This window comes from Syngnathus scovelli, chromosome 18 (genome assembly GCF_024217435.2).
Source record: "Syngnathus scovelli strain Florida chromosome 18, RoL_Ssco_1.2, whole genome shotgun sequence".
NCBI classification, from domain to species: domain Eukaryota; kingdom Metazoa; phylum Chordata; class Actinopteri; order Syngnathiformes; family Syngnathidae; genus Syngnathus; species Syngnathus scovelli.
Genome location: NC_090864.1, coordinates 5,145,416 through 5,172,876, shown reverse-complemented (window position 1 = coordinate 5,172,876; position 27,461 = coordinate 5,145,416). Strand labels below are relative to the sequence as shown.

Sequence of the window (27,461 nt, the reverse complement as noted above, 5' to 3'; positions counted from 1 at the left end):
ATAAAACCAAAATAGTCAGCTGGTTCAGTTTAATGATGAAATAATTTATTCTCACAGTTTTACTCTGCCAAACTAGACCCACTAACTTCTTTCCAATCTTCTCGCAGGCTCGACGACTCGCCGCTAGCCTGATGCGATGTGCCCTGGTCGAATGTTTCCTTGTACAGTAAGTCAACGGAACTCAGGAACCTTCCAGAAGCACATGTTCATATTCAAATGTGCCCGGCCAAGCGACAGAGTCCAAGCCACCGTACGCTACAAATAATTCATCGGGCTTACATGCCATTTCCTATCACAGCCGTGTGGAGGCGTGTGGACGGGCCCACGCGTGACACCCGCAGTGCACCTTTAACCTTGAAGCGCTCACACTTACTTAAGGCCCACAATTTGCGCTCCAAAGACGTCCTTTAATCAATGGCGCGCTATTGATCACTCGTCCCTGGGAGGAAGGGACATGACAGGGAAATCAATTACACGTATGCAGTGCATAATCAAATTTCTGAAAAGCGCTTAGCTAAGGGGAAATATTGAGTCGCTCACATACACACACACACACACACACACACACACACACACTCGGGAGCTCTATGGGGAAATAGCGTTGCTCTATTGAACAATAGTCACATGAGTGAAAGAGAGGGAGAGTTCAATACGTCACTGTAGCTAATGATCCGGGAGATGATAAGAGATGCATAATTTAATGTCTCCATTTATTCGTTTAAGAGCGGCGAGTGGGGTAGATCGTTACGCGTCGATAAGCGGAGGTTAAGGCAAGTTTTCATGACATGGCATGCAGGTGTGTTTTGGCCAACTCGTGTTCAAGAATAGGGCTCAAACCGTTCTGTGCGGGATTATTTTACGCGTCTCGATGTGCGTTGACGGCTTGCCGCATATTATTTTTGCCACTTCAGTTTAGTGCTGTGTGGTCCCGCTGACCTAAATTAAGGGTATCCAAGTGTGAAATTTTTCTTTAAGACTTCCAATAAGCTATTTAGAAGATTATATTTTTTTGTGATTTATTTACAGAGCATTAACCTTATTGACTCAATGTGATTTATTTTTTAATAGTTACTAGAGATATAACTCCTATTAAATTCATGAACTAAACCAAACTGCACACCTCCCCTTTTTCTTTCCAATGAATCATATCAAATCAAGCAAATGTCTGTTGGTATACACTGCAGTTATTTGTCCGTCCAAATGTCCCTTTTCTAAAGTCCTAAAATCTGCTGACTCATCAAGTTTTTCATGTTAAAAGTCTTTCGTACGGCATCAACAGCTTGTGCGTCCGCGCTGGCTTCCGCGGCGCTCACTTCCCACACAAATCAGCATTTACGCAACCGCATGCAATCCCCCCACAGCACCCCACCCCAACCTCAGGCCCGCCACCCCGCCTGTAAGCGCGATCCGCCTGGTGCCGGCCAGTCAGTTCACCTCTCGCCAGGGAGCTGCTGCAGCCTCTCAGCTGCCTGGTGCCTGCCTGCCTGCACACTCCACTACAGCTGGACGCTTCATTCCGCGCACTCTCTCACACCCCCCACCCTCCCGCCTGCATTTTCACGCAACAAGCGAGCGCACGGATGGAGGCGGGACTCTTATTTTTCCCACTTTCGCCAATGATGGAGCGTTAAGATGTTTTGAATGCGCACACACCAACACGCTCGATTCGACGGCATGCGGGGCGCGCGGTCTCCGCGCGGTGCCTGTGGATCGCTGTCGGCCGCGGACACTTGACTGAGGACTGGAGCGGGAGAGGGGGGATCCCATCTCAATGGAAGCACTTTGCATGGACAAATGTGAATTATCTTGGCAAGGTAAAACCAAACACTTTGTTTCAAATGAGCTATGGTGTTTGGAGGGGAAACCACTTTGAATATTACTCAGGAATTGCTAAAACTGTATTGCTATGCACTCACGGTCCGATGGAAAGAGAGATATTTGTTCTGCAAGTCAAGCAGAAGTAACATCATTTAATTCCCTCTTCGCATCACTTGTCTCGCATTGAGTTTATAATCGGGATATTACGAGTGGTAGCCTTGCACGAGGAGGCACATATGCAAGCCACCAAAAAAAAACTAAAAGTCAGACACATTTTCTCAGCCGTGTAACATTGACAATTTACGTAGTTGTTTTTCTCGGCTGTAGCTTTTAACTTGCCCTCCATGAGAAATATCGACTTTTAAAGCAAAAATGATTTGTAATATTATTGGATGTTTCATCATTCAAACTCTTTGCTCGATTTCCTCAGCCATGGAGAGACTTGCCTTAAAAGGACCCAGTGGCCATTTTTAAGCTCTTTTTGGTGGACTTTCTACATCGTCGCAAGTCTTTTGGGTCGTGTCCGTCGCCATGGCGGAGAAGCTGGAACCTTCCGGGATCAAGCCCGCCAACGTGCTACCCCTTCCCTCTGTGCCACCGGAACCCATCGACATCATCCGCACCAAAGCGCGCTCCCGCCGGGTCCGCCTGAACGTTGGTGGGCTCAACCACGAGGTCCTGTGGCGGACTCTGGACCGGCTGCCGAGGACCCGCCTCGGCAAGCTGCGGGACTGTAACACGCACGAGTCCCTGATGGAGGTGTGTGACGACTACAGCCTGAACGAGAATGAATACTTCTTCGACCGCCACCCGGGGGCGTTCACCTCCATCCTCAATTTCTATCGCACGGGCAAGCTGCACATGATGGAGGAGATGTGCGCCCTTTCCTTCGGCCAGGAGCTGGACTTCTGGGGGATTGACGAGATCTACCTGGAGTCCTGCTGCCAGGCCCGCTACCACCAGAAGAAGGAGCAGATGAACGAGGAGTTGCGCAGGGAAGCGGAGACCTTGAGGGAACGCGAAGGGGACGGCGAGTTTGATAACACCTGCTGTCCAGAAAAGAGGAAGAAGCTGTGGGATCTTCTGGAGAAGCCCGGCTCCTCTGTAGCTGCCAAGGTAACAAATCAAAAGGGGAAGTCATCAATCGTATTTGAATCAAAGCCGATTCCAAAGCTCGTTACTGCGGTGCGACTCACCTTAACTGGTTTGGCGAACACGATTGATGCTTTGTTGCTAACCGAAACAGCAGCATGTAAACCTGACCTTAATTGTGGAATCTTCCTGCATGATTCAATAGAACATTCTGCGGAGAGTCATTCATGGAGATTCACGTTCACATAGACTGCTGACATCTGCTCGGTCCACAAAGTTCATACAAACTCATTAAGGTATTAATTCCTTGTTAATTTTTAGCTAGCACTGATCCCAGCTAAGAGAAGCACACCATTTTTCCCAGTCAGCAGACGCTGGGAAATGTCTTCTTGATTTGTTTGACTCTTGACAACCGTTTGTACATACAATAACTCAAATCTACGACCCAGTGTGAGTTACTCAGTCTTTTCCTCGCAGGCGACATTTCTTGTTTGTTATGGTAGCGCAGGACCGGGCTGTAGTTACAATCCTGCCTTGCTATGATTTAGCGTTTCATGTTAGGCTCGGATTTTTAAATCAGTCCTCCCAATCTTACGTGGATCAAATGTCAAGGCCACCCCAGCGGTAATAAAAACGACGACATGTCCTTCAACTGGTCGTCATCCTCCGCCGCATTGTAACTCCCCGCTTCTCAATTAGGTCAGTCAGCCTCGATGAAATCCAATCACTGGTCGTATACGTCAGGTTTCAAGTATCCTGATCTCATCAGGGCAGGGCTGTGGCAGACCCGGATTAGATTGCATGTCAAGTGGATCATAAAAAGGAGGGTTTGAAGTCGGAGGTTTTACAGGGGTTCAATCACTTCCGGTTTTGCTAGGTTGTGATGATCGGGTTTTTCGTAGAAGTTCAGTTTGGAGGTAGTTATTTGGTCCAGTTAAGTAGAGGGCGGGTAATATTGACTGGGTGTATTATTCCTGCACAAAGTGATTTGCGATTGGCAAGGATGAGCTCAGAGCTTCATAATTGCATCAAGACAAACGGCGCTTAAACGAACGGACGCCGGAATCTAATTCTGAGCCAACTCCCTTTTGATTCAAAATTGCCAGCAAAATTTATATCTGTCTTTCTCCCGATATATGCGGGGACACCTTTTATAGGGAAATCCCGCTTTTATTGTGATTGTATTGACATTTTCCCGAGGGGGGGGGGCGAAAACGTGACTTAAATGGCTTGGGCGTGTGATCGCGCCGCGGAGAGTTGATTTGAAAATAGACTCGGGATGGCTGCACCGTGAGGTCAGGGAAGCCTTTTAGAGGCCAAGGGGCGGAACCTCGGAAACAAAAGTGGAGACGCTTGTTTGTGATGTAAGCGCCGTCGTCTCCCCCTGTGAACGTTTTGAGAATTGAATCGTTGAGGGGAAAATAATACGCGAGGAGAAATATCAGAAATGCATTGGCGGGCAGGAGTCATGCCCCCCAAGATGCTGACTTGGGTTTTTTTCGCAAATCATTTTGCATGAATAATAAATGAAATCATCACAGGGTGAGAAACGGTCCAATGCAGCAACTTTTTAACTCGCCAGCTCCGCCTGCTGGAATCACGCTCATTTTACGGAAGGTTCGATCGATAGGCGCTGACATTTTAAGGCGGGAAATTGCCGATTGTTTGTTGACCACCTGCTAGTGACTTTATTGTGATAAGCATGCCTGCCCACCGCTTGCTGGAATCCAATTTATCAAATCATTGCTTCATCTCGACCTTGTGAGAGTTATGCTTGTATGTTGGACTTTAGACCCCCCCACCCTCCCCGCAGTTGCATGAGCCCTCCAGCCACTCTCTAATCAGCGTCCCTTGCATTTGGGTACCAGCACCTAAATCCTCTTATCCAGCAATCATAATCAAATGAGACGGAACCTCCTAGATGCTAGGTAACTCAGGTTTTAGTGTTTATCGTTCACGTGCCTGACATTCCAACTGAACTGCAGAACTTTTCTTAAAATCTAAAGAAGAATAAAGATCTCTGGTTGGAACGGAGATGGAACACAAGGATGGCCGTAAAACCCAGGGTGTTACTTTTTTTTTTTTTTTTTGCTTTGCTTTGCTAAATTGAAGCCTTCCCTTTCATTTGCTTGATTACCGCCAAGAGCTCACACGTGGAAGAGTTACAGCTTGAGGCCCCCACCAACGGCGGCGGCGGCGATGCCTCGCACGTGTGCCGTGATTTATCAATTAGGCCGAATGGGAAGCGACCAGGACTGAAAGGCCATCGGTGGAGTTTGAGGAAACGGACAAAAGTTGACGTCAGCAAATTGGCGTCGCAAAAAAAATAAAAGCTAGCGGTGGCAGGCAAAGTGATCATTCCGGCAAAGGCGAGGTGTCCATTACATGCGCCAACGATCACGAGCTGGCGGACTTTGAAACACACCCCGCGTCCTTGTGCACACACGCGTAGCTTTTTATTTGCAAACAAAAATGCTGAGCTCAGCTTTTCTACCTTCCAGTGCAGGAAGTTATTGCCACACTGACATCTCTCTCGCTCTCTCTCTCGCGCTCGCTCTCACGGTCGGAAAAGCTTTTCAGCAACATTGCCGCCGAGCCTTCACGTCCTCTTAAAGCTCTCTGGCTTGCCGGCGCTTCCTCTCGTCGCCTCTTCCCTCTCGATGGGGAGGACGCCGGCTTTCCTGCCCGGCTGATTGCAATTCAAAGCGGTGTCGTTACATTCGGCGCCCTATCGATCACTTTCGGTTTTCATCAAAGTGTGGCCTCAGGTGGCTCCGTTTGCTGCGCTTATCAGTGAAATGTGCAAATTTTTGGGCCCTCGAGCTCTGGAAGTTCCAATTGAGTGCCCCTTTTCCATTTTTTACAATACACTATTTACATTTGCTGAGCCCCTAAAAATATGAACATAATCCGATTTTTGTCCACTGTCTGAAGTGATGTGAGGAGATCCGATTTCAAGCCCTGCCCCCTCCCCTCATGACACATCAAAAACACAATTGTCATTCAAAGCAGCGCAACCGAAATGCGTTCCCGTCCCGTCGTTAGCCTTCATTTGTGTTTGCACGTTGCCACGGCGACCGCCACCCGCACAGCAATGACTTATCGACACCAATGCGAGCGCTCGGTCTCTGCCCGGGCTACGTGAGAAGGCAGAGCAGCTGGTACGTCGCCACCCTGCCACACCGCCGACCTCGCATGCAAATCCGAGGGAAGCGCTTTTGCTCGTGCCTCCTTTTCATTTCTGCGTTTCCATATTTCCTTGAAGGCTTCCAAGTGAGATCAGGACAAAGTTGAACTAAATAACGTCATAATCCGGTCTTCCTCTGATATTCTTCTGAAATATTCTGAGAAGCAGATTTTTTTTTGTTCATGACCTATGTTTGACTTTTAACAACAGTTTCCAGTCCACGAGCCACAAACGAGGCGCTGTCGACTCCAACCTTCAAGCTTCCTCTGGTGTGAAATTTGTCGGTCTCACTCGGCCCGCCCCTTAAGCGTCCTTCAGCCCGGTCACCTTTGCTCCCAAATCACTCGCCGCCTCAACTCGTTCCCGCAGCGGGTCACCCCCGCCGGGCCTGAGGCTTAACGGCGCCCCGGCAACGACCCCCCCCCCCCCAAGTATTCTTGTTTGTATTTTTTTTATGTATTATTTATTTTATTATATTCCGTATTTTTTGGACTATCATTTTTTTTTCGTAGTTTGGGTGGGGGGCGACTTATACTCAGGAGCAACATATATGTGTAATTATTCACAAATTTTTACTTGATCATTAACACATTACTTACTTACTTAAAACGCATGAGGGTGTACTATGGCTGTGGAATAATTGGAGCCTCACTGACAATGAGAAGACGGGAAGAGCGATCCAGGGCGCTTGCTTATAGCACTGTGTGTTGGCTCATATGTTGAGCTCTTGTTTTGTGAAATAAAGAGCCGGTTACCAAACCCACGTCTTGCCTGGTACTTTGGTAATGCTACATTATAGTTATATACGTAGATCTGTGGAATAATTGGAGCTGCAACTGACGACGAGTCTGACGTCAGCGGCGCATGGAGTTCTGGAGTCAACAGCTGTTTTGTTTTTGTTTTTTTAAGTGACACAGAGGACGAATATTTCGATGGATTTAATGATTTGGAGTGACACGGATGGTTCGATAAAATTGGTGTTTGTATTATAGTTTGATATATAGTTTGTTGTTTACACAAAGGATGAAGAATTCAATGGATTTAATGATTTGGAGTGACAGATGGTTTGATAAACGTGTTCTTTGTTATAGTTATTTGAATCACTGTTAATGTTACGTCAGGCCCGTTCTCAGCTCCTCGTTTGTGTTTATGTCACGTTAGCATACCGTATCGTTTAGCCTGTTGTTGCTGATTCATGTCTGTTCTTGGATTTTGTCAAATAAATTTCCTCCAAAATGCGACTTAAACTCCGGTGCGACTTATATATCCCCGTTATGGTGCATTTTCTGGCTGATGCGACTTGTACTCCGGAGCGACTTTTAGCCCGAAAAATACGGTAGTTTATTCCTACACTGGCTCTTCCACTTTGTAACTCCATTTATGTTGCGACCAAAGGCACAGATAGACACCATAAAGCTGGACTTAGCAGCAGATATAAAGTAGGCCTCTTAATAACACATTGGCACATTAACAACGCCGAGCAACTATGTGCAATTATCCAGACTATAAAGCCCAGGAAATATGGATTCTCTGTCCCTCACCTTTCTTTCTGAGAATACCGACAAGAGATTAGGATGTGTTATTTAAATGTACCGGCGCATTGTGAACGGTCAAAAACTAATACGGATTAGCATGTCAAGTATTAAATCAGTCGTGGAGGCAGTAATTTATCCAACCTCGGATACAAAGTTCATCCCGTCTGTTAGGGCTTCATTATTGATTTAATCTTTGCCCCCCCACCCCCCAAAAAAGAAATGTAGGATTCTGTTTTACACAACGATATTTGAAAAGAGATTGATACCGTCACACCCGTTGTGTGACAGGTTCCCGGACCTTCTCGCTGTGGATTAAATGTGACAGTGTAAATCCCGCCTGCCTCCTGTCAGTCCGACGGACCCTCAAACCGATGTGATGTCACCCCCGCCTTAATCCCCCCACACACACATGCACACACATTCGTGGCAACGTGCACAAGACAGAATTAGAGTGCCTTGTTCCAGTCTTAATGAATCAATTTGCGGCTTCGAATGCTAAACTGGGCCAAAGGCATTCTATTATCAGGAATTGAAGTGGTAGCAGTGGGCCGGGTTTAAGGATTGCCAGTAAATGTACATATACATACATATTGCTAATTCTGTTGAGCAATGTCTGCCATCTAGTGGTGAACACTGCAATTACAGTTTAAAACGAATCAGCTCCACTAAGCTGCAGCTTTAAATTAAAAATGGTTGACTTGAGGCAAGGAGCTGTCGGCGGTGTAAAATAAGAAGTCGAAATTGACAAACATGGCTCGGATCGATACTTTTGCCTCCATCTATCAAGTTTGTTCAATGTTAACGTCAAGCTTGTTTGGCAGTACAGACACACGCACACACACACCCTGTTTGTCAGATGGCCCTAAATGTTTAATGAGCATGTTGGCACAGCCCTGCTGCACCACAACAAGAGAACACCTGAAAACTTGGTTTTGTATCTACTCATCAAGATTGTATTGGAAACAAAACTTTCCATTAGTCCTTATAGGTTTTACTTTGCTGATACTTTTATTAGCCAATAAATCAAAATGGTGGCAATACTTTTTCCATTTATACATTGATATTATGTCCATGCATGTATGTGTGTGTGTGTGTTTTGTGTGTGTCTTCTAGCCCCTGCTTGAACCCTTCAAATTGCCACCGTTCTACCTGACGCATTAACAATTTCAGTAGCTGCTAATCCGCCACGTGCGATGGCGGCTATTTAAAGTCTCGTGTCAAATTCATCATCCTGATGGCTTCATCTTCGTCTCCATAAAGAAGGAGATGAATTCACATCTCTGTGGTCCAAATCTGTGTGGGATCGCTTGGGAGAAGGTCAGGGAATTACGCGGCGGCCCTGTTGTAAACAACAAGCATGCTAATAACAAAAGGCTCGTTAGCGCGCCACCTGGAATAGCCTCGGTTTCAACCGAGCGCCTTCCAACTATTGACTCACAGCAACGGGGCGCTCCCTCCGAAGTTCAGCTCCTCTCCGGCGTTATTTATAGCGGCCAAGAAAACGACAAGATGTAACCTAGACAACAGCGGGGAGATACTTTCACACTCGGAAAAAAGCATGTCATTACGTCTCTTCCTATGACACAGCCGCGTGATTATAGAGAGCGCCGATTAAGTTCAGAAGGCGATGGCGGAACAGATTGTTCCGATAATAACATAGATTTTTTTTCCCCCCCTTTCATCGTGCTAATCTGCACTCCGAAAAAAGTCTTTTTCCTCCTCCGCGACGCGACCGCGGCGGTCGTACGATGATGAAGGGCATAACAATACGACGCGCACCGGCGAGCGACTGATTAGGGGGTTAGAGGAGTAATTACGCAGCTGTGCGGACGAGTTAATTAAAAGGAAGCCTGCGCAAAGATCGAGAGGGCGACTGTCGACTTACAGCGTTTGATTTGTCTCCGTTGTTGCCTTGACTCGAAAAAGGTTTTTAGAATGTGGAAGTGTACCTGTCGAGCAGGTCACAAATACCGGGACCCGATAGCACAGTGACCGCGGGTCAACTCGGGGAGCAGCTGCCTTCTGTCTGGACGCTGGCCCGGTTCTGGCTTTTAGCGTGTTTATTTCTAGGAAGGCCCAGCACCTGCTGTCTGTTCACACTGGGCTTTGGTTTCCATGTGTGGAAGACAAAGACAGGACATCCGCTCATTGTTTACGTCGTAGCAATTCAGTGTCCAAATCAGGATCTGCTTATCAACGGTTCTCCGCTAAAGTGTTCTTTTGGATTCGTTCTCTTACTTGCATTGACGTTCAACCACACCTGCGTGGTCATGGTCGCTGTATCATACCTCCTCTTCCGCTAATATAGCGCTCTGACCCTGCCACAAGAGCAATTGCGCAATCACCTCGCCCCTCTCATGCTGTCATCACAGGGCATCGCTCCATCTCCACAATTAAGGCTTTTATGGCCTGGGTCGCCAGGTCCTCCCTGCGCCGGAGGAGGTGAAATGAAAGACGGAAGCTCACAGCAGGGGGGAGGATGGGACATCAAAAGACTGTCCGTCCTTGCTTTTATGCAAGCGGGGAAGTTTGGAGCATTACAGTTAAGAATGAGAATTGAAAGACAGCTTTTGAAAGTGGCTGAGTCAGGTGTATCCTTGGTTTTCTTTTCCCAGGAAAGAACCCCTTGATTGCTTGACCGCAAAATCGACCTGCCAATTAATTTACCATAACAAATTGGACATAAGTCCCGGGGGCCATTTTTATACATTTGCGCTTCTTTATGTGCAATTTATGATTGACCTTTTAAAAAAAAGTTTTTTTTTTAAAAAGTCGTTGTGATTGTATCACAGTGAATCATGCATAATTGGAACAAATCATTAAATGAATTGTATCACAAAATAATTGTCATGAACCGCAATACAACATAATCGTAATGACTTAAACCACATTGTGATTGAATCGAATCAGATCACAGTGTGAATCGTGTTGTAGAATATCTCGTTTTGTGAATATACGGTACCGAGCTACGGATCACATTATTCTCTTCGATTGTTAGCCGATGACTCCGATTATCATTTGACCGAAGCAGGAAATCAATGCAGCACGATGGAAAAATACCAATCATTGACAGAACCGTTCGTTAAAATAGCACGTTTATCTCCGCTGTAATCAAATACGTCCCGCCTCATATGATATGGAGCTTTATCCAGGCTTTGGATTTGATGTGTGGACACTTTATCTCTCTAAAAATAGCCAAGCGTTTTGTTTTGGACACTGTGTATTGGAGTGACTCCCCAATTTTATGTGATACATAACCTGCCCCCCCCCCCCCCCCCTTGAGAATGATTGATCTAAAGGGAAAATTGTGTTTCTAAATATATGTTTTTAGAGGTTGAATGTATTCTAAGGTGGAAACTGACAAGGTGGACTATTCCCTTGGGCTCTCTTGTGCCACACTGTATTTTCCCATTCTGAATAACCGGAATGACTTCTCTGTCCTGAGAACGATGATGATACAATGGAGACGTCCGAGTCACTGGGCTGCTGTGGAACTTTGTTATTCATTTTGAGCCATCGTCTGCTTTGTGTGTGTTATCGTCCTCGCTGGCAAGAAGTCCAAATAACAGAGGTTCCAAAAAGTGGAACAATGCTTTTGACAGGGAGCATTAATCGGCTTTTAGTGCCGGCGCTTCCAGCAGCAATCCCTCTTAAGCTTTTTTTTGTTAGTTTTTTTTTCTTCCCCTCCTTGTATTTACTTCCCCTGAACAATAACACTATATTAAATGTCCTGACCTGCGCTGGACCGCACACACACAAACACGCGGAGTAATCGACAGTTTACAAAGCTTGGCGCTGCCGTAGGCCTCCACCCAAGAGCAATCGCAACAACGTTCGCACAAGTTCCTCTGAAAGTCTTCATGAGATATTTAGGTAGAGCTTAGAAATACCACTTGGCGAACAGAATTCAAATGACTTCTCATTCGAATTGGACCAAAATTTATATTCCAAATGATGCTTTCTAGATCCATACATAACAGCTAAGTCGACGACAACTAGCGCCACAGGCTAACGTAGCGGTATACATGCCCGCTCTGTTCCCTCATGTTCGCTCAATGTCACGCTTACATTCCGCGCACGTCTCTCTTTATGGGGGCAGTGGAGGCCACAAGATGTGTAAGGCTGTCATATAATTGGACGGCGTTAAATTAGAGTCGCGCTAATTACGCACCGATGCTAATGACAGTTGCCCGTCACCCATCGGCAGATTCACGGTCACAGGAGGGGGGGGTTGTCATTGCTGGGCCCTCCAAGGAGATTGCAACTGGCGCGGAAGAACGGGTCCGTGTGGATGTTGATTACAGAGTAGGTGAAATTGTCTGTGTTAGCTTCTTGTGCTAACCGCCACGTGCCATTTTCTGGCCATGGTGTAAGAGGTGCCTCGCCGCTCCAGGTGTGACAGTGTCCGGGTTAAGTGAGATAGAGCCTCCACCACGAAAGCCATTTGGGGAGAGCTACAGAAACGAGCAATCATCATCATAATGCGGCTCCATTATCCATCTATGCCGCAATTTACCGATTCGGTCCGTTGGCTTGTGACTTGAACGTGATTTATGCGCGGCGTTTTGACACAGCCAAATGATTTGCAGGGCCACTTTATCGGCGTAGAGATTTGATGGAAGCTCTCCGCCACACATCGTGCATACATCATCTCCTAAATATGTATTGATTGGCCCTAAAGAAGACTTTGTAAATACTCTGCAAGCCACACAAGCCTTGTACATCATGAGTTGGCGCAGACGTTTTTTTTTTTTTGGTCACCCATTTTTAATATTTATTTTTTTGCAATGCATTTGTTTTAATTTTAGACAGATGTTTGTGTTTTTATGGATTTTATTTTCTATTTTATTGTATTTTATTCAATATTTATCATACATTTATATTATGCTCACTTTATTTTATTATGTTTATTTATTCATTATTATTGTTAGTTGCAATACAAGAAAAAGTACATTAAAATTAAATGAAAATAAGTTCAATTGATTTTCAATTTTATTTGTGTATTATTTGTTAAGGTCCAAATCCCAATAATTGCTGTCTAATTTTATTTTCACTTTTTAATGAAAGTCCAAAAATGCAATGTCATCCATGTCCAAATGTGTTTTAGATGTTTCTTTTTTTTTTTTTTTTTTTGCGGTACATTAATGATCCACTCTGTTATTCCTGCGAGGCGTCGGCTAATTGTCGGATATGTGAACGTGCCTAACGTCTGTTCTGGGAAACGGAGATTCTGAAAGCTCTTAGAGCAGCACTTTGGCTCCCATCACGGCCAAGCGAAGGCTTCTTTCAAATACACTTGTTGCGAGACGCACACAGCCGAAGGGCGTAATGGCTCTGCGGCGTGCATATGTGATGAGCACAAAGTGACTGGAAGAGAGAAAAAAAAAAAACATCGGATGCGAGATTTCAAGGTGTCACATTGAGATTTATCTTCCCAGTTGATCGATAGACTTTATTTTGCTAAGCCACACCCAGGAAATATATGCCAGCCAATCACAGCATAGTATCATTAAACATTTGATTTATTTGTATTTTATTGTAAATTTGATCATTTTATATTATATATATATATATATATATATATATATATATATATATATATATATTTATCTTGTTTTCATTTTAAATTATTTTTTGAATGCATTTTGAATATTACTTTAAGTGACACAAATGTGGTTCAGTACATGCGGGCAACTGTACGACTTGACCCAAACTGAACTCGAGATGACAACGCATGATGTTGTGTCTTCCCCCCCGCTCATGTATGGAAATGAGCGAGACACGCTGCGGGCACATATTGATAATAATCAGTTGGCGGTCAATTGCCTCTTTAGCTACAGACACAATAGCACATGGCATCCATAATTCATAACCCACTTACGCTCTGAGTGTGTGTACCTTTTACGCAGCCTTTTTTTCACAGGTTGGGAATGTGCCGATTTTCTGCTTGTTTCATCTATTTTTGCCTGAGGTACGTATCAGTGGATGATATCGGTATCATAGAGGAGTGCTCGATAGCTTAAAATAAGCCTGATAGTTGCTCAGACACTAAAACGTCGGACGAACGTTCGTTGCCGTTAAGCGTAATAAGCGGAAATTTGGAGTGGTGGGTGAAAGACCCGCTCAGATAGAATTCTACGAACCACTCAGGCACACACATATAATCACACACACACACATAGGTCCTAAAACTCTTGTCGTAAGCACTTTGTCAATTTCCCGCCGAGAGAAAACTCCTCCTGAAATTAGAGGTTGAATTTTGACTTTTAGCTTGATTGACAGATAAAATCCGCTGGCTGACTTCATTTTTGCTCAGCTGTGGTCTTTTTCCATGATGTTTGAAGGATGGGGTGACATTTAGCGAGCTTTTGTGGACGAGCTTTTTGTGTCCTGCCAGTTGGATTATTGCCCAACGTGCGGTCGAAATCGCTGCACTTGTCAAATCCTTGAAAAGCACCAAGGTCCATCAACGGCTTGCATCGACTTTTGGGGTTGCGTCTGCCCGGAAGACAATGATTTTGAAGTTACTCTTCATGTTTAAGAAAAAATAATAATAATTCCACTATGTTGAAGTTAGCTCTTGATCTTCAGTTTTAACTTGGCATCATCGGCATGACGGTAAAAAGAAATGCCATACTGATTATGTGATTGAGAGAAAGCAGGGGAGACCAAGTATAGACCCTTGAGGGACACCACTGGTGAGAGGCAATGTTGAAGACCTTACAGGTATATTTGATATTATAAGTTTTTTATGTCGATTCTGCTAACTGATTCATCATTAGATTAATTTTATAAAACAACTTTTTTTAATCCCTTACAACAATTAAAATTTCAAGCATAAGTTTTGACTGTTGTATATTTTCGATTTGGTGTCTTATGTTGTAATGTGTCAAATATATATATATATGTGTATGTATATATATATATATATATGTGTATATATATATATATATGTGTATATATATATATACGTGCCAATTACGTAGTTAAACCCTTGAATTTTGCATGTTGTTGCTCCTCGAGTAAATCAAAGTTATTGTAGCTGAGCTCCTCGACTGTAGCTTATCCTTCTCCTCCTCGCAAGTGATTTATTCGTTAATTAGCCGCAGCGGCGTGCTCCGCAGGCAGGGCATCATTTTCTCCACTGTACCTTTATGTTTGCCATTGTCGTATGGCTTACATAAGCGCTGTGAATTTTTGTTTATTTTTATTTTTTTGGGTGGGGGGTGTAGAATGAATATTTGATTGGGGCTCTTAATGCAGAGCGAGCGTTCGGGATGAAGAGGCGGCTGGTGGGCGGGAGAGCAGCGAGCCGCATCGCCGTCCGGGCCTTTGGCATCGGGCCAACGCGGCCAAGAGAGCTTTTACTGTACCCACTCTTCTACTTGTCTATCTGCTCTCTGGTGTGCTTTTCCCACTTCTTCGCCGAGTAGCTACATTTTTTTTAAATTTCATTTATTGCCTTTCTGTATTTTCCCGTCAGACTTTTACAGAGAGCGAACTGCAATGTAGTCGAGTGGAAGTCACGGAACCAGCGCATAGAGCAAACTGCTTCTAAACATTTTGGAACCGTGGTGCAACCTCCACCATCTTTCCCCACGCTTCCCTATGATTAACCCCCCCACCCCACCCCCACCCCACCCCCACCGGCAGCAGAAAACAAAACCTCTTGTCCTCCTCTTCCTCTTTTTTTCTGCATCCCTATTATTTGCTCTTCTCCAGCCGGGAGACACAATTAGGGATGCCACCGCGCCGCGTCTGTCCGCGACCTCCCCCATAGATGGCGGGAAAGTGGCCGTGGAGAGCTTACAAAGCATGTCTTCCGGCCAAAGGGAAAGGGAGAAGTGTGTCCTGACTGTCCACACCTGTTGAGATTTGACCACAAGGGCTAATTAGCATGGTATTATGCAAAAAAAATCCCACTGACGGGGATTGGCCTCCATTTCTATTCAAACAAGATTTTATTTATTACGTGCATGTGATAATGACGACAACCACGACGACATCCGTCCTCGGTCGGTATTCCTGACTCAGCGCTTTTTTACAGTCCGCCCTCTGTTGTTCCCATGTGACTCTCAGATTGATGTTTAATCGATTGCTTTGTTCGCCGTCCAGAAAGACGAGTGTTTATTGGACATTGGCATCAGGGTTGATGAAGTCATAAGGTCCCGATAGGTAAACCGACATTTTGCCGTTTATTGCGTCATATTTCAGGTCTTCTGTTTTCACGACTCTGATTTAGATCTCCGGCCACATACTGCACAACTTTGTGTCCTCAAAACTTTTTTTGTTCCCTCCTGACGTGATCTCGCTTCTCCCATAAACACCAGCATATTTACATAAAAGCCAAATGACTTTGTGATATCATAATTAGCCATGATTGATTCCCTCCGTCGGTGTTGTGCACTTTGGTTTCTAAGAGGATCATTATGCAAATTGACACAACTGTCAGGGGCCACAATACAAACTCATTAACGGCTTCCACAAAGGTTCCTTGTGAATTTTTTTTTATTTTTATTTACAAGACCTCGAGAGACCCCCCCCCCCCCCAAAAAAAAGGGAGTTATTCTTAGCCGCCTCCTTGGCAACACCGTTGCCATGCGTACACATCCATAGATACGAGCTCGGCTGGTTTTACCTCCCATCGGAGAGGGCGAGGAAGGAAGTCATGGTTGGTATGACTTTTCAAGCTTCGTAAAAGGTTCGTGTGATCACGACTTGGCCAGATGTTTGGCGATACATAAGCCCTCCTGTAAACATCCCGCCGATACCTTAAGCTTCTTATGGACTCCTCTTCCATTGCGCTCGTGACATACGATCGCTTACAGCTAAACACCTCCGGCTTATGTCGACCCCGCTAACCGAATGTTGGGGCACATGTTATTTGTAACATCACTAGTTTGTACCGCGCTATTGTTAGCAATATTAGCGTATCACAAGCTAGCGATAGCGTGGTAATGGCTAGCTACAATTTTCTCTCAAGATCAGCTTCTCTTTCTTGAAGTCCTCCTTGAAATGAAGACTTAAGGGACGAGATTCAGTCTTCAAGTTTGGGAGGTTATATTTGTCCTTTTGCGCCAATGAGATTTGGTTCCGCAAAGGTTACGGCATCTCGTCAAGGATTTGTCGCTAGCCGCTGGCGTCTTACCTCATTATATATTCTCGCAAACTTTATTTACCAGCTTCGACAGCGGCTTAATCTTGGTTATGAGATGTTTTTGAATGAATGAATTTTAAAAGGCTTATTGGAAAGCCTTTTTTTGGGGCCCTTGCAACCATGAGGTCACCGTTTTTTGGCGAGTGATATTCATGCGTGGGCGTTGGAGTGTGTCCGGATGAAGCATATTCCCTCTGATTCCATAACAATATAAAAAAAAAAAAAGCAAGCGAAGGAAAGGGCACTTGGAAGTCCAGAACCTTTCAGACTAATAGAGTGCTCACATGGCCTGCCAACAAGGAACCATCCCAAAAAATATGACCGGCATAGTTTGTGAGGCGATGTTTTTTTTTTTAATATCTACAATAAACCGGGAGTGGCATCCAAAAGCTTGATTTTTTTTTTTTCACTCTTATCTCAAGCCACTGCTTTTGACATTGAGGCACACACAGATACGTCCTAATGGTGGGAATCAAGCGGTGGGGGGGTGGTAAAGTGAAGGTCACCTTGCGTGTGGCCCCCAGTTGATACGCCATAATCTCCTCTTTTATTTTTTTACGGGACGCCACGTTCTCCGAGGAGATCCTCTGCTGCGGCTCTGAACGCCTGATCAATACACTAAATCACAGCGTCTCATTATAGCTCTCCTGGGCTTGTGTGTATGTGTGTTTTATGCCGGCCGGGCTTTATGAGGTGTGCCAATGCGCCTTTGGCGTGATTCAGTGCATATTTTATGTTTATGTGTCGTGTTATTATTTGCCCGGTTCAGAGCTTATCAACAAGACATCAAATTAAGGAGATTTGTCCAGGCTGACTCACCTTAGTATGTAGTTTTATTAACTTTTATATTTTGTATTATATACGTATATATTCATATTATCTTTTTATCATCATCCTCATCATCATCATCGGTTTAAAGTTCGTTTTCCAGCCGCCGCTGGGTTGGACTATATATATATATATATATATATATATATATACATATATATATATAATAATTATTATTATTTCATTTTTTTATTACAGGTTAACATTATTAGGCGACAAAAACATTTGAAGACTTTCTCCATGTCAGACAAAGTAGCGATACAAGAGCGTCTTAAGAATGAGGAGAAAATCTAAATCTGGTCGTTAATCTGATTGAGCTCCGCCGTGGGCAGATGTTGGAGAGACTCCGCAGGGATCACAGGTCAGCGAAATAAACAGACACGGAGGCGGGATGGGATGGGGGGAGGGGGGTGGGGGGGGGGGTAAGATGGAAATGGAACCTCATTTGTGTTGTTTACGTCATCTTTTATGCCCTTGCTGCCACCTTGTCCGAATCATCCCGTCGCTTGTCTTCAATTCACGGCAGCCATCTGGGCTCTCTTTGCAAAGACACAAACGTGTGTCCGACATTTGGGCAAAATTTAGATTTTTGATCGGTTCCACCAGCCCGATTCGCTTTTTCTTTGGCTTTTTCGGTGACTAGTGACGGTTGCTATTTTCTGGGGTGGGGGGGGGGGGGGCATTACCGGGGGTACTCTAATGTACTCTAATGTTGCAATGCAGAACGTGCGCTCTCTTTCCTATCTAATCTACACTTCAATTGAGTCCAGATTAGATTGTTTAATCAGAGTTGGCACATTGTCTGCCTGCCTGATAAACTGGCCCACTTGACTGCACCTGCCGACGAGGACATCAGATAAAATAGAGTCAATCGCAAACACCCCCCAAACTGATTGAAAGACCAAATGGTGTACCTCTTGGTCAATTTTCTTCCCATCCTCCAATCTCCTCAAATCGGACACAGCTGGGCTGCAATCGGACGTCGTTTTAATGAAACGACAATTCTTACCGAGGCGGTGGAAACCTTCCAGTTTCCATTTTTCTGGAGATTCCCTGCTGGCATCTCCCACGCTGGGTGACACACTCATCTAAGTGAAAGCTTGTGCAAGATTCAAGTTATTATTTCATAGGCAATAAAAGTGATAGGTGCAGGAAATGGCTTTTTCCTTAGGCGCACACATGCACACACACACATTTATCTATAAGGGCTCCCACACAGGGAGTATACGGATGAGCAATTGCGAGCGATACTTCCTTTTTGATAACGGGCCCAGGTGTGACATTGTCTTTGTGTTCCTAGCGTACGGCGGGAGTGTGTTGACTCAAACGGGCTCAGTCGCCGAGTTGGAAGGATGAATAGACCGAATGCAGAAGTTGTATTCCGAGGGTCAGTCGGAGGTAATGCAAGAGAACATGCATGCGCGTCGGAGGAAATGAGCTCATAACGACATGCAAACGCGTCGGAGGCTATAAAGGACACGAGTCAGCACATTTTCTCAGCTCTCGTTTCATGTTTTGTTTCCTGTGTATATTTCAGAAGGGGGCTGGGGGGGTCGGGCGTGGGAGGACAGAACGGCGGGAATGCCTGTGCTTATGCGCTCCATGTTTGGTGCCTTTCAAGGAGACACAAAGCCTTGCCAAAGCATTTGTGGCATTTTGTTGTCCATCCATCCATCCATCTTCTTCCGCTTATCCGGGGTCGGGTCGCGGGGGCAACAGCTTCAGGAGGGACTCCCAGACTTCCCTCTCCCCAGCCACTTCATCCAGCTCATCCCGGGGGATCCCAAGGCGTTCCCAGGCCAGCTGAGAGACATAGTCTCTCCAGCGCGTCCTGGGTCGTCCCCGGGGTCTCCTACCGGTGGGACATGCCCGGAACACCTCCCCAGGGAGGCGTCCAGGAGGCATCCTGATAAGATGCCCGAGCCACCTCATCTGGCTCCTCTCAACGTGGAGGAGTAGCGACTCTACTCCGAGTCTCTCCCGGATGACCGAGCTTCTCACCCTATCTCTAAGGGAGAGCCCGGACATCCTGCGGAGAAAACTCATTTCGGCCGCTTGTATCCGAGATCTCGTTCTTTCGGTCACGACCCATATGTAGCTCGTGACCATAGGTGAGGGTAGGAGCGTAAATCGACCGGTAAATTGAGAGCTTTGCCTTTTGGCTCAGCTCTCTCTTCACCACAACGGACCGGTACAGGGTCCGCATTACTGCCGACGCTGCACCGATCCGCCTGTCGATCTCACGCTCCATCCTCCCCTCACTCGTGAACAAGACTCCAAGATACTTGAACTCCTCCACTTGGGGCAGGATCTCATCCCCGATCCGGAGAGGGCATTCCACCCTTTTCCGATCGAGGACCATGGACTCGGATTTGGAGGTGCTGACCCTCATCCCGACCGCTTCGCACTCGGCTGCGAACCGTTCCAGCGAGAGCTGGAGATCACGGCCTGAAGAAGCCAACAGCACCACGTCATCTGCAAAAAGCAGAGACGCGATGCTGAGGTCCCCAAACCGGACCCCCTCAACGCCTCGGCTGCGCCTAGAAATTCTGTCCATAAAAATTATGAACAGAATCGGTGACAAAGGGCAGCCTTGGCGGAGTCCAACCCTTACTGGGAACGAATCCGACTTACTGCCGGAAATGCGGACCAGACTCTGGCATCGGTGATACAGGGACCGAACCGCCCTTATCAGTTGGCTCGGCACCCCGTACTCCCGAAGCACCCTCCACAGAACCTCCCGAGGGACACGGTCGAACGCCTTCTCCAAGTCCACAAAACACATGTGGACTGGTTGGGCAAACTCCCATGCACCCTCGAGGATCCTGCCGAGGGTGTAGAGCTGGTCCACTGTTCCACGGCCAGGACGAAAGCCACACTGCTCCTCCTGAATCCGAGGTTCGACCTCCCGACGGACCCTCCTCTCCAGCACCCCTGAATAGACCTTACCAGGGAGGCTGAGGAGTGTGATTCCCCTGTAATTGGAACACACCCTCCGGTCCCCCTTCTTAAAGAGGGGAACCACCACCCCAGTCTGCCAATCCAGAGGCACTGTCCCCGATGTCCACGCAACGTTGTAGAGGCGTGTCAGCCATGACAGCCCCACAACATCCAGAGCCTTTAAGAACTCTGGGCGGATCTCATCCACCCCCGGGGCCTTGCCACCGAGGAGTTTTTTAACTACCTCAGTGACTTCGACCCCAGAGATTGGAGAATCCGCCTCAGAGTCTCTAGGCCCTGCTTCCTCAATGGAAGGCGTGTAGGTGGAATTGAGGAGGTCTTCGAAGTATTCTCCCCACCGACTCACGACGTCCCGAGTCGAGGTCAGCAGCACGCCATCCCCACTGTAAACAGTGTTGACGTTGCACTGCTTCCCCCTCCTGAGACGCCGGATGGTGGACCAGAATTTCCTCGAAGCCGTCCGAAAGTCATTCTCCATGGCCTCACCGAACTCCTCCCACGCCCGGGTTTTTGCCTCAGCAACCGCCGAAGCCGCGTTCCGCTTGGCCATCCGGTACCCGTCAGCTGCCTCCGGAGTCCCGCAGGCCAAAACGGCCCGATAGGACTCCTTCTTCAGCTTGACGGCATCCCTTACCGCCGGTGTCCACCAGCGGGTTCGGGGGTTGCCGCCACGACAGGCACCAACGACCTTACGGCCACAGCTCCGGTCGGCCGCCTCAACAATGGAGGCGCGGAACATGGTCCACTCAGACTCAATGTCCCCCGCCTCCCCCGGGACGTGGGAAAAGCTCTGCCGGAGGTGGGAGTTGAAGCTCTTCCTGACAGGAGATTCTGCCAGACGTTCCCAGCAGACCCTCACAGAGCGTTTGGGTCTGCCAGGTCGGACCGGCATCTTCCCCCACCATCGGAGCCAACCCACCACCAGGTGGTGATCAGTTGACAGCTCCGCCCCTCTCTTCGCCCGAGTGTCCAAAACATGCGGCCGCAAATCCGATGACACGACTACAAAGTCGATCATCGAACTGCGGCCTAGGGTGTCCTGGTGCCAAGTGCACACATGGACACCCTTATGTTTGAACATGGTGTTCATTATTGAAAATCCGTGTCGAGCACAGAAGTCCAACAATAGAACACCGCTCGGGTTCAGATCAGGGGGGCCGTTCCTCCCAATCACGCCCTTCCAGGTCTCACTGTCATTGCCCACGTGAGCATTGAAGTCACCCAGTAGAACGATAGAGTCCCCAGAAGGAGCGCTCTCCAGCACTTCCTCCAGGGACCCCAAGAAGGGTGGGTACTCTGAGCTGCTGTTTGGTGCGTAGACACAAACAACAGTCAGGACCCGTCCCCCCACCCGAAGGCGGAGGGAGGCTACCCTCTCGTTCACCGGGGTGAACCCCAATGTGCAGGCGCCCAGCCGGGGGGCAATAAGTATACCCACACCTGCTCGACGCCTCTCACCGTGGGCAACTCCAGAGTGGAAGAGAGTCCAGCCCCTCTCGAGAGGGCTTGTACCGGAACCCAAACTGTGTGTGGAGGCTAGTCCGACTATATCTAGTCGGAATCTTTCTGCCTCGCACACCAGCTCGGGCTCCTTTCCAGCCAGAGAGGTGACATTCCATGTCCCAAGAGCCAGCTTCTGCAGCCGGGGATCAGACCGCCAAGGTCCCCGCCTTTGGCTGCCGCCCAGCTCACATTGCACCCGACCCCTTCGGCCCCTCCCACAGGTGGTGAGCCCATGGGAAGGGGGACCCACGTTTCCATTTCGGGCTATGCCCGGCCGGGCCCCATGGGCGAAGGCCCGGCCACCAGACGCTCGCCTTCGAGCCCCGCCTCCAGGCCTGGCTCCAGAGGGAGGCCCCGGTGACCCGCGTCCGGGCGAGGGAAAACTAAGTCCATTTATATTACTCATCATAAGGGGCTTGTGAGCCGTGCTTTGTCTGGCCCCTCACCTAGGACCCGTTTGCCATGGGTGACCCTACCAGGGGCATGAAGCCCCCGACAACATGGCTCCTAGGATCATAGGGGCACGCAAACCCCTCCACCACGATAAGGTGACGACTCGCGGAGGGGGCATTTTGTTGTGCCTGGTAAATTTTCTTTCTGTCCCTTCTGGACCACCGTACGTTCGGACCAAAATAGCACTTTCCCTTGAGCTGTTGCCCCTTTTGCCCCCTCCCCAATCTACGGCACTGGGGCTGTGATGAATCCAAATAAGTTTGGTGAAACCTTGTGTGACATTTGACTCAAAACCCATTTATCTTATGTTATGAGCACCACTCCCTCTTTTTATCTCCTTGCGTCTACGCATCGGGGTGTGATGAGAAACTTCAAGCGAGCTTATCTCACATCCATCTGACCGACCCTCACTTCTTTCATTCGCGTTAATGTGGATCAGGGATGAATTTGCCGTATGCACTCGCACCTCTTTAAATACGTGAGGGAAATTAAATGGTGTTTTTCTCTCATTGTTTTGATTGACTTTCTTAATACAAGCACCTATTATGATTGTTCAAGTGTTTTGCTTTTATGGCTTTAAAGTCTTTTGAATTTACACACAAACTACAGAAACACATGTAAACAAACAATATTTAGAGGCCGAGAAGCAAATATCAATACATAATAGCGAACATATATCCAAAGGTGGCATTTCAATTGATTTCAAGTAGAAATGTACTTGGCCTAACGGAGATCGGTGAATTCCTGGGCCGTATGTTCTCCCTTAATTGGTCATTTGTCTTTGATCACCGGCGTCTTTTTAAGGGGTCACAAGGGTTGCATTCTGGATATACAGACGAAGGAAAAAAAAGCCAATTCAGCTTAATTAAGACATAAGAGTGAAGCAGTGGCAATATGTGTGTGTGTGTGTGTGTGTGTTCTCGCAATGCTTATGACTGCGCAAGTGCTTCAAATGCTGCAACCTCTCCTCCCCCTCCGCCTCCAGTTTGGCCCAAAGGCATCCACATGTTTTCATGTTGGCCCTCTTTGCCTCATTTCCCAGCGACATCACACGTAAGGAAGAAGCTGCAGCATTGCGGCATATCTCTGATTGTATTGATTAGATTTTCAATATTTTTTCCAGAATTTAATTTTTTTTCTCGTTTTACAAAATGCAATGTTTTTGAAACATTACATTACTCTACATTACCCGTTTGGCTAGCTTCATGCTAACACATAATTGAAAACGCATTAGCGTTAGCATTAATAAAAGTGATCATCCTCCAGACACTCACACACCCCTTCCTGTGTGTGCTCCCTATCGGAATATTCATAATGCCGTGGAAGGCGTGCAAACCTTGCCCGCTGTGTGCAAAAAGGCCTTACACGACAAGTCCATTCAAAGTTGCCCGCTGTGACCGCCTGTGACTTGACGTAATGAAAGCGAATCAATATAATGTGACATTGATTGTAACAAGGGTGCGCAGGGTGTTTAGGAGGGGGTGGTACAAGTGTTTTGGGTTGTGTCATTTTTTTTGCTTTGTTACCAAAACACACCCTGACAAATTTGGTGCACCCCAACAAATCACGTTATACATTTTTGCAACAGTAAGACTGCTGCTATTCCACAATGATGGATCATGTAACTTTCTTAGTATGGCCACAAACACATTTGAAGAATCACTTAGCGAGGCATTAGCTTAATGTGCATCAGTGGGAAGGCACCGCAATGACGACTAACGTCTTCCGGGTGGTGTCGTTAAACTTGAAATGGGTGCGCGGTCGGAGACAACCACACGACTGTCTCTCCCAGCGGACCAGAAAAAAAGCTTATCGAGTTTGTTTGCAACACCTTGTGGAGAAATAGGTACAAAAGAACGTTGGACAAAAAGCATGAATTAGCTTAATGAAGGGGTTGCGGGGTTGCATGGTTGGAAACACATACGAGGGTTGTCGGGGGTGCGTCGCTAAAAATAAAATGACTTAGCGATCTCATTAATGGCAAAATAATTCACCGCCAATTCCATCTGCACCTCTTTTTCTTTACGGTGTTTTCTTTCTGTGGCCCATGGGGAATTATTAGACTTTTAAAGGCGTTCAACTTCCTTGAGGCCTTCGTCTGTTGACGTGATAAAAATGATTAACTGCCGCAATAGAACACCGGCGAAGGCTTGTTAGGTCCGCACGAAAATTCACAAGCACTTTATGTATATCATAATGTGGCAGCGTTTTCAACTTTGGAGGAGGAAAAAAAAGTTTCATCTGCAGAGTTTCAAAGTAACCCCCTGCGGTTTAAGGCTATTCTCTGGAAGTGTCACTGGCTAATTCCTGGCTGCTTTGTGGGCTCACGAGCTGGTCTTATCTGGCTTTAGGAGTTACTCGCACAACTTTGCAAAGGAAGTTAGGTTTGAAGTTTTCAACACCTTTACCCGCAGCACCGCAACCCCCTGCCAACAAAGAAAGCATTGAAACGTAGCCCATTTAGCATATAGCTAGCTAGCTATACGATGATTTTACATTAGTAGTGATTGTTAACCTTTTTGGAGGTACCGAACGCCATCAGTTTCATACGCGCATTCACCGAACCCCTCTTTACGGGGGGGGGGCTACCGAACACCATCAGTTTCATATGCGCATTCGCCGAACCCCTCTTTATGGGGGGGGGGGGGGGGGGGGGAATGACATACCAACAAATCAGTGTGACTTCTGCTGTTGCCTTTGCAAGACCAGTTCAGATATGCGTTATCGCGAATTTACACGACATTCAGGTGTGTTCAGCCATCCGCGGGGGGGGGGGGGTGTTATGGTTAGGCTCTGCCGAACCCCTGAAGCCGACTCACCGAACCCCTAGGGTTCAATCGAACCCAGGTTAAGAACCACTGTTTTACATCATAGAATAGTTTTTCTTTTTAAGATGCGCACCCACTTTAGCAAACAAATATGGTGCACCCCAACCTGAAACTATAATCCAAATACCACTTGTTCAGCAATTGGCAACGTTGACGTTAAGTCGTACATTAAAAAGTTTTAAGGTTCGCACCCCTTTTATCACATGGTGCACCCCAAAGAGGCACAAGGATTAGAAAAAAATCCAAGCAAAAACAACTCAGCGTCAAAGAACAGCTTTTCAAAAAAAAAAATTAAAAGCTGTGTATCCCCTTTGAAGCACCCCCCCAAAAAAACTCCAGCCCACCCCACCCTACAAAATCATAATATAGCCCGTTTAGCTTAACACTGCTTGATTTTATGTACAAAAAAAACGCCTTGTCCAAATAATTAAAACCGCGAACCCCCTTCAACACACTTTCGCACCCCTTTTTTGACACCACCGGTACCCTCTATAAAGCAGCAAGACTATTTCCCCCCACATTTCAGTTTCTTGTGCCAATCATCTGTTGCCGCTCCTCGGGTGCCAGCATGGCTCATACATTTATTCATGCACACACATCACTGATAGAAGGAGAGGGAGGGAAGGATCTCATTAGCAAAGAAAGCAGCTTGTCTCGGGCGGTAAACAGAGTTCGCTTCATTTTCCCTCCTCACCCACCCCCATTTTTTTTCCTCCATAGGTAGACTCAGGAAACGCGTCAAGTTTTGAAAGTGGCAAACTTCTGAAAGGAGGAAAAATGTCATGTTGATTTTTTTTTAAGCCATCAGCACATTCTAAGGTGCATCTACAGTAGTTCAACTCTGAATTGTTCTACTTTTGGGGCATTTTCTGAATATTTCGGTTGAAGTTGTAATTGTGTCATTGAGATCAAAGCATCAAAAACTTTTTCCAGTTGTTGATCCCCGGCTGGCGTTTAAAGTGTGCGGGAGTCATTTGAGAAGGCTTTAAGACAGGATATACAGCAGCGTCTCTCTCGCCATCGATTGAGCGGCTTTAAATATCCATCGATATCACAACCGCACGGCTAAATTTCTCTCGGGAGGCGGACTGCGGGAACGGCATCGCAAGCTGACAAGTTGAACATGTGTATCGGTTAGCTTAGCATCGCACTCATAAATCTCGAAACTGCCGACTGCAACGCTTTCATCCTGTTGGTGTTGTGTTCAAAATGTTTATTTTTTATTAAAATGTTTCCGCTGTGTTGTTGACATGGCCGCATTGCCTGGCATGTGTGCGCCCAAGAAAGAATGTTCATAAATATTTCATAAGATCCTGCTTGGCTTCCTGCTTGTGCCCACAAACAAAATATTTCTCGGGTATCATTTGAATACTAAAAAAAAAAAAATGGATTTACGGCTTTGAACGATATGTTTACAAAAGAATGCAGCGGAAAGGTTTGCAGCTGGAAAGAAACACGGACGACGGCTAGGTTAGCTTTCTGCTAACAGTCAAGCTTCAGAGGTTGTGTCAGACGCAAATAATCTGTCCGGGGTGGTCGAAGAATTCACGGCGGTAATTCATTGGTTTAATGGGGTCACCAAACTGCCAGATGATGGAAAAGTCCACACACACAGACACACTCATGGGGATCAATGCACATTACCAAAAGCCATAATCCTCTGAATTGATTCTGCAGCCAAAAAAAGGCTCTCTGCTGAGAAACGGCTTCATTTACAGTATGCAACACAAATTTATCCAAAGTTGTCTTTCCAGTTGATTCCGGGCAAGGCAAAGAAGAGATCGGTGTCAGTCCAACCCATAAAATGTCCATCTTTGAAGGTTGTAGGAAAAGAGCTATCGTCTCCAATAATGATCTTCTTAAGTTGTTCGCTTTCCTCTCGTACAAGTCAATCAAGTGTCACGACTGACCTGGCGTCACCCCGCCATCCATCTTGCCAAGATGTGCAGTCTTTTGGACGCCACGTCGGGCTCAGCCCGAGCCGCCGCTCTTAGCTTGCTAATCGCTTTTACCTTATCGGCATTCAGTGAAGGACAACATTTCTTCACCTGCGGCCTGACACCCGTCTTCCATTTGTGGACTGAGTCCAAATCAAATGT

The 27,461-nt window shown here is 46.6% G+C and overlaps 1 protein-coding gene and 1 long non-coding RNA gene across 3 annotated transcripts in view; one reads left to right on the top strand and one right to left on the bottom strand.

The window, feature by feature from the left end:
* kcnb2b (potassium voltage-gated channel subfamily B member 2b) overlaps positions 1–27,461 on the top strand; it is a 55,737-nt gene that overhangs the window by 23,106 nt on the left and 5,170 nt on the right. For both annotated transcript variants that reach the window (XM_049749092.2, XM_049749093.2), the window contains 2 exons: positions 108–1,814; positions 2,249–2,934. In XM_049749092.2, coding sequence (XP_049605049.1) covers positions 2,350–2,934 — 585 coding nt within the window. In that variant the 5' untranslated portion in view covers positions 108–1,814; positions 2,249–2,349. The remainder of the gene's footprint in view (positions 1–107; positions 1,815–2,248; positions 2,935–27,461) is intronic.
* On the bottom strand, positions 8,015–9,881 carry LOC125985881 (uncharacterized). The gene is made up of 3 exons (XR_007487476.1): positions 9,518–9,881; positions 9,071–9,148; positions 8,015–8,971 (listed from the first exon to the last, which is right to left on the bottom strand). It is a non-coding gene; the product is annotated as an uncharacterized lncRNA (long non-coding RNA).